Source organism: Vicia villosa, unplaced genomic scaffold, assembly GCF_029867415.1.
Source record: "Vicia villosa cultivar HV-30 ecotype Madison, WI unplaced genomic scaffold, Vvil1.0 ctg.000060F_1_1, whole genome shotgun sequence".
NCBI lineage: Eukaryota > Viridiplantae > Streptophyta > Magnoliopsida > Fabales > Fabaceae > Vicia > Vicia villosa.
Window position 1 is genome coordinate 859,760 of NW_026704990.1, and position 9,268 is coordinate 869,027.

At 36.1% G+C, this 9,268-nt stretch overlaps 3 protein-coding genes across 3 annotated transcripts; 2 read left to right on the forward strand and 1 right to left on the reverse strand.

Moving 5' to 3' along the window:
* Positions 1-856: 856 nt before the first annotated feature.
* LOC131623295 (uncharacterized mitochondrial protein AtMg01250-like) lies at positions 857-1,345 on the forward strand. Its single transcript, XM_058894294.1, has one exon. The coding sequence runs from the start codon at positions 857-859 to the stop codon at positions 1,343-1,345; it is 489 nt and encodes a 162-aa protein (XP_058750277.1).
* Positions 1,346-1,873: 528 nt separating this feature from the next.
* LOC131623296 (uncharacterized) lies at positions 1,874-2,722 on the forward strand. The gene has a single exon (XM_058894295.1). The coding sequence runs from the start codon at positions 1,874-1,876 to the stop codon at positions 2,720-2,722; it is 849 nt and encodes a 282-aa protein (XP_058750278.1).
* An 805-nt stretch (positions 2,723-3,527) lies between these two features.
* On the reverse strand, positions 3,528-5,060 carry LOC131623298 (uncharacterized mitochondrial protein AtMg00810-like). Its single transcript, XM_058894296.1, has 2 exons — positions 4,838-5,060; positions 3,528-4,348 (listed from the first exon to the last, which is right to left on the reverse strand). The coding sequence occupies exons 1-2, from the start codon at positions 5,058-5,060 to the stop codon at positions 3,528-3,530; spliced, it is 1,044 nt and encodes a 347-aa protein (XP_058750279.1).
* Positions 5,061-9,268: the final 4,208 nt, after the last annotated feature.

The following is a 9,268-nucleotide window of genomic DNA, read 5'->3' on the forward strand; positions in this document are numbered from 1 at the left end:
TCAATGGGTAAAATTTTAAATTTGTAAATGGCTTATTTTTAAAATGTCCATTAAATTTGGTTGAATGAGAGGGATAGAAACACTAGATTTTTTCATAACACCTTAAAGGAAAGACAAAGACGGAATGCAATCACGACTTTGGAAGGAAAGAACGGTAGAGTGGAAGGAGTTGAAAATATCAAAGAAGAAGTGAGATGTTTTTTTCAAAATTATTTCAAGGAAAAAGATAGCATGAGACTGGTACCGGAAGGGTTAGCTTTTGAAAGTTTGTGTGAAGGTGATGTTTTGTGGTTGAAGAGAAAGTTTACGGAAGAAGAGATTAAAGAAGCCGTTTGGTCTTGTGATGGTAACAAAAGCCCCGGACCGGATGGTTTTTCTTTGGAGTTCTTCAAATTGAATTGGGAGGTGCTAAAAGGTGACGTTTTTGATTTTGTGATGGATTTCTATGATAAGGCTAAACTTACAAAAGCTTGTACGACATCATTTATTACTCTTATTCCCAAAGTTAAACACCCTCAAGCTTTGAGTGAATACCGTCCTATTTGTTTGGTAGGAAGTTTGTACAAGATCCTCGCTAAGTTGTTAGTAGCTAGATTGAGAAGTGTAGTGGGTAAATTAGTCTCCTCTAATCAAACAACTTTTATACCGGGTAGAAATATATCAGATGGAGTGCTTGTGGTGAATGGGGTGCTTGATTTAGCTAAGAGGAACAATAGAAGTTATGTGGTGTTGAAGGTGGATTTCGAGAAGGCGTACGATAGGATTAGTTGGAATTTCTTACATTATGTTTTAAATAAGAATGGGTTTTGGTGACCGTTGGATGAGATGGATGGAGGGATGTATCTTCACAAACACTATGTCCGTTCTTATCAATGGTAGCACAACTAAGGATTTCAAAGTTGAGAAAGGGCTTCGTCAAGGCGATCATTTGTCCCCTTTTATTTTTGTTTTAGCTAGGGAGGCTCTCACAGCTTTAATGAGGAAATCTAGAGAAAGAGGAGATTTTCGGGGCTTTAAGATTAATGGTGATAAGGAGGTGGATATGCTTCAATTTACGGACGATACGATTATTATAGCCAAGAGAGACACCGCAAATTTGTGGAGTTTAAAAACCGTGTTAAGAGGATTTGAATTGATGTCCGGTTCTCGGATAAACTTTCATAAAAGTAATGTATACGGGCTTAATGTAGGTAATTGGTTTATGGAAGCCGCCTCTTCCTTTCTATCTTGTAATGTGGGTACTTTGCCTTTTAAATTTCTTGGTGTTAAGGTGGGAGGGAACCCTAGAAGGATTTCTTTGTGGAAAGATTTGATTTTGATGATAAGGAAAAGATTGGCCGTTTGAAGGGGATTGCATCTTAGTATGGCGGGTAGAGTGGTGATGATTAATTCCGTCCTTAGTTCAATTCCGATTTATACGCTATCCTATTACAAGGCTCATAAGAAAGTGTTGAAAGAGATTCAATCAATTCAAAGCAAGTTTCTTTGGAGTGGAGGGGATCTTAGGAAATCTATTCATTGGGTTTCGTGGGATACGGTGTGCAAATCGAAAGACGACAGCAGATGGGGGGTAAAAAACGTGGAAATCATGAATGCGGCATTACTAAGTAAGTGGAAATAGAGAATTCTCACGGAAAGGGAGGCGGTTTGGCAAGACATCCTAAAGGCGAGATACGACAATATTAAGTTGAAAGTGTTGATTGGAGATGTTTCGGTTGCGGGAAAGACGAATTCCATTTGGTGGAGGGATATTCTTTTATCGGATAATTCTGAAAATCTTAACTCTAACCATTTTTCAAGTGCAATTATTTATAAGGTAGGAGACTGAGCCTATATTCCTTTTTGGTACGCGAAATGGACGGGATTGCAAACAATGATGGAAGCTTTTCCAGAGTTATTTTGTATGGCTCAAGATCATCTTGCGACTGTTAATAATGTTGGTTTTTTCGAAGGTGGAAACTGGAATTGGGAAACGGACTTACTGTTTGATAACAACAGCCGGCCGGAGGAGGGACAACAGCTTGCTCAGCTGCGCCAGGAGCTGGCAGCCGCTCCGCTGCTGCATTCTCTGCAAAAGAATTTCGAGGACAACTTCTTTTGGAGTGTTTCTTCGGATAGTATTTTCTCGGTTAAATCGTGCTATTACCCCTTCAAAGACAAACTTTCAGGTCCGCCCCTTGATTCCAATGTGTTGATGGCAATTAAACATCTATGGATGATTAAGGCTCCTTCGAATATTTTGTTTTTTGGTTGGAGGTTCATTCTCAATAGGATTGCCACCAAATATCAATTAGTGAGAAGAAGAATTATGATGGAGGGTAATGACTCTCTATGTGTGCTTTGTCAAAAGGAAGAGGAATCTCTTTTGCACTTGTTTTCCTCTTGCGAAGTTACCGTAAGTATTTGGAATAGAGTTTGGGTGTGGGTGGGCCTTAGTAAGGAGTTGAAAATTGATGAATTTGTGGATTACTTTCATAATTGTGCAAAGATTAAGAGTTTGAACAAGAGACATGCCAGGGCGGTTATTTGGCTTGCAACGGTTTGGTCTTTATGGATCAAACGCAACGGGATAATCTTCAAAGATGAATCTTTTAGTTTTACCGAATGCATGACGGAGATTATTTCAAACTCTTGGAGATGGATGGGTGCTTTTTATAAGAGGGTAACACCTTGTAATTTTCATTTCTGGAATACTCTACCGCTCTCGTGTTTTGAGCTGTAGAGGCATTCCGCTTTGTTTTGATGGGCGGAGTATCTCTTATATCCCTTTAATTCCATTGTCTATTAAAAAATAAAATAAAAAGTCCATTATATACTTATAATTTTTTTAATGATTTTATATATGTCCGTACTTTTTTCATTTATTTGAGTCTTTATTTCATGATTATTTATATAAAAAATCATTGAGTTTTTGTTTTGGAGAATAAATTCACCAATTTCTGTTTGCTATTTTCATTTTGACTCATAAAATAAATTCATGTCCTCATTTTTTAAACAGTATTATTTGTATATTTTTAAACAATAACTAGATTCTCATGCAAATTCAATTTTTTTTTGGATGATTGGGTTTTATGCAAAATATATGAGCATAAGTATGGAATGAAATGTCAAATCAAAAGTGAAAACAACAAAAAGGTGACAATATCTACCAATGTGGTTGTTACTCCACAATGCGAACCCATGCAATTTTCAAAGGCTCAAGAAATACAAGATTCTAGGATAAAACAAAGGATGATTCAATCTCTACCTAATCATCATTCTCAAGATCAAGCAATGCAAAATTCTTTGTTTGTAGACTATTACACAATGCAGATGCAATGCATTATTGAAGAAGAAGAAGAAGAAGAAAAGAAAATGGCGGAAAAGATTTAATTTGATTTCATAAGTGATCACTGTACAAGTAGGCCACATATATATATTGGACCCAAACAAGCTCAGACCCAAATGATGTGTAACCTAAATATAACAAGCCCAATAGAGATAATAAGCCCAATTGAAATATAACGGTCATAACAGCCCCCCATAAGCTAGGAATAAATGGAATGAAGTCCTAACTTAGTAACATTGTCCATAAATGGTGTTGTATCCAACAATTTTGTAAAAACGTCGGCAAGTTGTTGGTTAGAGGTGACAGGTAGAAGAAGAAACAGTCGTTGTTGTAGCTTTTCTCGAACTAGATGCCAGTCGAGGTCTATGTGCTTTGTTCTCTCATGGAAGGATGAATTGGTGGCAATATGTCTGGCTGATGCGTTATCACAGTACAGAGTGGCAGGTGTGTGGAAGGGAATGTTGATGTCTTTGAGAAGATTGTGAATCCATTGAAAAATGCAGTAGCCAGTGATGGATCTGCGTGTATCAGGGCAGGTGGCCCAGTCAGAATCTGAAAAAGCTTTGATTTGTAAGGGATGGTTGTTGGGGAAGAACAAGCCTTGAGCAGGTGCAACCTTGAGATACCGTAGGACACGTAAAGCAGCTTCATAATGGATGTTAGTAGGAGATTCAATATGTTGGCTTAACTGTTGGACAACATATGCAATGTCTGGTCGTGTGCTGAAAAGGTAGATTAATTGACCAATAAGTTTCCTGAATTTTGTTACTTCAGTCATAGGTGTGCCTTTATCTGCAGCCAGTCTTGTGTCACGAGCCATGGGTGTCTTAGACGGTTTGCAAGCAAGCAGTCCTATTGTGGAAAGCAAGTCTAGAGTATATTTCCTCTGGTTGATGTTGATTCCTTTGCTGTTCCTTGCAATTTTCAGGCCCAGGAAGTACTTCAATGATCCTAGGTCTTTTAGCTTGAAATGCTGGTGCAACAAGTGTTTCGTTTGGTTGATTATGTGAAGATTATTACCTGCAATGAGCAAGTCATCAATATAATCCAGAATAAGAGTAAATGATTGTGCAGAATTATGTACAAATAGTGAGTGATCACAAGAGCATTGTCTGAAGTCATTTGTAAGAAGAACTTATGACAGTTTCTCAAACCACTGCCTGCTGGACTGTTTTAGACCATAAAGTGATTTGAGAATTTTGCAAACCTGATTTGAAGTAGAAGATTGCATGCCTTTAGGTAAAGTCATGTAAACTTCTTCATCTAAGTCACCATGCAAAAAAGCATTGTGAACATCCAATTGAAACAAGTAAAAATTAAAGGAAGTAGCTAGGGCAAGAATGATTCTTACTGTCGTTAATTTTGCAACAAGGGAAAAGGTGTTAAAGAAGTCAATACCTTCAATTTGTTTGAAACCTTGGGCCACAAGTCTGTCCTTGTGCCTTTCTAAACTACCATCAGAATTGTATTTTGTTTTATAGACCTATTTACATCCTATGGGTTTCTTACCTTGAGGAAGTGTGGCTAAAATCCATGTTTTGTTCAAAGTGAGTGCCTTGAGCTCATTATCCATGGCTTGAATCCAATTAGGATGAGAAGTGGCTTCTTTGAATGTCACAGGATCAGATGTAGTGGTGATGGCAGCAATATATGCATGATGTGCAGATGAAATGTGATTGTATGAAATGTAATTGGAAATGTCATAATGGGAGATGATTTTGAAACATGGCATATGAAGTCTTTAAGGTATGCAGGAGTAGATTTAATCCTAGTGGAATGTCTAATATCAGTTTCAAGAGTATGCAAATCCTGAGAGGTATTGAAACTGTCAGTGTGGTTTGGCTGAGCAAGGGTGGTTGTGGTTGGATCTTGAGGATCATCACTGGTTGGAAGATCTAGATTAGGAGGGGAAGAATTGGCTATGGGAGAGATGTTAAGGGAATCATGTTATTCTGGGGAAGTGGATATAGGAGGATCATGGGAGGGGTTGGGATCTATGTCAAATAAGAAAGTTATAGTGGAATCATCAAGGAGGGAAGGCTGGGCATTAGCAGACTGGATAGATGGTGTGAAAGGAAATTGATCCTCATAAAATAAAGTATTTCTAGAGGTAAACAGATTTCTTGTGTGAAGGTCAAAGAGTAAGTATCCTTTGATACCTAAAGTGAAGCCTAAGAAAATACATTTGGCAGCCCTAGGATCAAGCTTATCCCTATTTCTGGTAAGGGTAGATGCATAGGCTAAACAACCAAAGGTTTTGAGATTCTCAAAAGATGGTGGTGTGTGAAACAGTATCTCATATAGGGTGTTTTATTGTGAATGGTAAGGCTGCAAGTTCTGTTTATGAGGAATGTAGCATGGCACATGGCAAATGACCAAAAAGGTTTTAAGAGTTTGGAATGAAAAAGGAGAGCTCTAGTGACTTTCAAAAGGTGCCTGTGTTTTCTTTCTACAAGGGAATTCTGTTGAGGTGTCTCAACACAACTTTTCTAATGCAAAATGCCTAGGGATGCATAGTAGGATGACATGAGAAATTCAGGCCCATTGTCAGATCTTATGACTTTAATAGTACAAGCAAATTGTGTTTTACAAAAAGTAATGAAATTCTATATAAGTTGTCTTGTTTCAGATTTATGATGCATTAGAAAAGTCCATGTATATCTAAAACAGTCATCAACTATAGTCAAGAAGTATTTGTATCCATCTAAAGAAGGTACAGCAAAGGGGCCCCAAATATCCATGTGAACTAAGTCAAAACATGCATTAGAAGTAGTATTACTTGTGGGAAAAGCAAGTTTGCATTGTTTGGAGATATGACAAGTATGACAAGGATATTGTTTCTTGAATGTAATAACAGGAAATTTTTTGGACATATTAGTTAAAACATCATGAGAGGGGTGTCCCAATCTATGGTGCCAAAGAGAAAATGTGATGTTATTATTAGAAATCACATTATTACAAATGGTGTAAGGTTCATGAGTAGAAGTAAAAGTTCTATATAAAATGTAAAGATTGTTAAGAGGAGTGACTTGGCCAATCTTCTGCTTGGTAGACACATCTTGTATAGAACAGGAATTGTGTAAGCAATTGACACTATAGGCAGAATTTTGGCAAAGTTTTGAAATAGAAATGAGGCTAAATTTGAAATTAGGTATGCAGAACACATGTTGTAAACTAAGGCAGTTATTGATATGCACAGTCCCAGAAAAATGAGCAGTCATGTATGTGCCATTAGGTAAGTTGATAGAAACAGGTTTAATGGACTGAATTATAGAGAAGCATGTAATGTAAGGACAAATGTGATGAGATGCCCCTGAATCTAAAATCCAAATGGAAGGATTAGAGAGGGTACTACCTGTAATATTCATACCTGAAATTGCAGTTTTGTCCTCTTTGGGAGTGTCCTTTCTTGATTGTTGAAGGAGTTGCATCAATTTTTGATAATCCTCCTTTGAGATAGTTGGAGAGGACTCAGTTGCAGCCTGTGGTTTCTGGTCAGCCTTGTCTTTGGGATTCTTGTTGCGATATCCTGGTGAGAATCCATGCTTGAAGTAGCAGATCTCAATAATGTGATTAGTCTTACTGCAATTTGTACAAACCATGGAAGATTTGCCAGAGCCACGTCCCTTTCCTTTATTGTTGTTAGCATAAAAAATGGTGGAATTGGTCGTTGTTGGGATTTGTTGTTGAGCAATCAGTGAATACACACAACTGATGAGTGGAAGGGGATCAAGGAGTAAGATCTGTGTGCGAATGCTTTGGTAATTATCATTGAGGCCTTTCAAGAAGCATGTAACGTATTCCATCTGTTTGAAATTACGCACAATTTTGGACAAATCACAAGAACAAGGGGTAGAACACGAACAAGATGGTGTGGGACGTAAAGTTTCTAATTCATCCTAGAGAATCTTTAAATCAATGAAGTAATTGGATAAAGATCGTTCACCTTGTTGAATGGAATGAATTTCACGAAGAAGATCTGAAAACCTAAAATGGTTGCCTTTGGTGAATCTTTCTCGGAGGTCCTCCCAGAGATCAAAAGCAGAATCCAAGCAAATCGTACTTTGTGCTATGTGTGTCGAGAGTGTGCGATTAATCCACGATAACACCATGCTATTGGCACGATCCCAGAGTTCATAGTTCTTGTCAGATTCGGATGGTTTTGGAAGGGTGCAATTGATGAAGGAAACTTTATTCTTGGAGGTGAGCGCGCTTCATGGATTTGCTCCAATTATGATAGTTGCTGTCACCCAACGTAGGTTCAACAATGGTGGCTCCAGGATTTTCTCTTGGATGAAGGTAGTAGGGATTGCGAGGGTTCATCGACGGATCTTGGGAAGAAATTTGTGAGTCATGTTTGGTGATGGAATCAGCATCACTGCTATCCGAATCCATGGAAATGTTGATGAATGGAATGCAAGAAAGGTGATGCAGAGAATGGAAAAGGGGAAAGAAAAAAAACCTAATCTTCTGATACCATATTACACAATGCAGATGCAATGCATTGTTGAAGAAGAAGAAAAGAAAATGGCGGAAAAGATTTAATTTGATTTCATAAGTGATCACTGTACAAGTAGGCCACATATATATATTGGACCTATACAAGCTCAAATCCAAATGATGTGTAACCTAAATATAACAAGCCCAATAGAGATAATAAGCCCAATTGAAATATAACGGTCATAACATAGACAATTCACAATATCAATCCATTCAACATTCTCAAGTTCAACAAATGCAAGATTTTCGGTTACCAAACATGATGTTACAATGTCAATCCAATCACCATTTTCGGACTCAACAAATGCAGGATTCTTTATCCGCAAACATCTCACGGTATCAAGAGGCTCAACAAGTACAAGATTCTTTGTCAATAGACATGTTCTTGCCACAAGATCAAGCTAATGAAGAAGATTATAGTGATCCATGTAGGTTTATAAACTTCGATAAAGTTGAGCAATATATTAATTATTTCGAAGAAGTTTGATTTTATTAGGATCAAACTATTTACTCTACTTTAGTCACCAAGTGTATATGATATGGTTTTTCTTTTGAAACATGAAATGTAGCAATCAATTTTTTGTTAAAGTTGTTTTACAGGGTTATATTTAATAATTTAACTGCGTTATTTTAACTCCTCTCGTTAATAATTTAGGGCCCGTTTGTTTTGGTTTTTTTTAAAAATGATTTTTGTAGTGTTACAAAATTTTGTGAAAAAAATTTTTACAAAGAAACTTTTTATAAAAGTTTTAAATGAAAATTTTGTTTGAATAGTTATTCTTAAAATGTGATTTTAGATATTTCATCTATTTATAGATAAAAAATTTAGATATCAAAATTTCAAAAAATCACTTAATTTTGAAGCTATTTCAAATAGATTTTCATAAAAATCATTTTTGAAATACAACTTTTTAAAAAATTGCGATTTTGACAAAGTTTTGGTCTTCAATAATCTATATTTATGTTCTAAGATGTCAAAATTAGTGTTTCATTTTAAAAAAAACGAATATAAAAAACTTGTAATATTTTGAAAAACGGTTTTGGAAAATCTATTTTCAAAAATAAAAAGAAAAAATCCATTTTTTTAAAGCAGAAACAAACAGACCCTTAATTGCGTTATTTTAACTCCCGTCGTTATTTCAATCAATCACATCATACCATTTAATTTTAGCATATTTAGTTATTCATTAAATAGTATTATTAGCTATCCAACTTTTTGAATTGGGGTAGATAAAAATTCCCCATATTTTATACTATTACTATATTTCATTTTCTCTAAATGTAAATGGAGACTCATCCCAGAGGGCTTGGTCAAAATTTATCATCACTCATAGGTTAAAATAAAAACCTTTTTCTATTCTTTACATAATCAAAATGAAATGGGTACTTAGTAAAAGCTAAGCCAAAGATAAATGAACTAAAGCACCATTAGAACCAGCA

What these genes read in the sequence shown, in the direction of transcription:
- LOC131623298 (XM_058894296.1), bottom strand. Translation starts at nt 5,060, where the DNA reads ATGCCATGTTTCAAAATCATCTCCCATTATGACATTTCCAATTACATT. An exon ending in TTTAGCCACACTTCCTCAAG is followed by an intron (nt 4,349 to 4,837) that starts GTAAGAAACCCA and finishes TGCTCATTGCAG; the next exon opens with GTAATAATCTTCACATAATC.
- LOC131623296 (XM_058894295.1), top strand. Translation starts at nt 1,874, where the DNA reads ATGATGGAAGCTTTTCCAGAGTTATTTTGTATGGCTCAAGATCATCTT.
- LOC131623295 (XM_058894294.1), top strand. Translation starts at nt 857, where the DNA reads ATGTCCGTTCTTATCAATGGTAGCACAACTAAGGATTTCAAAGTTGAG.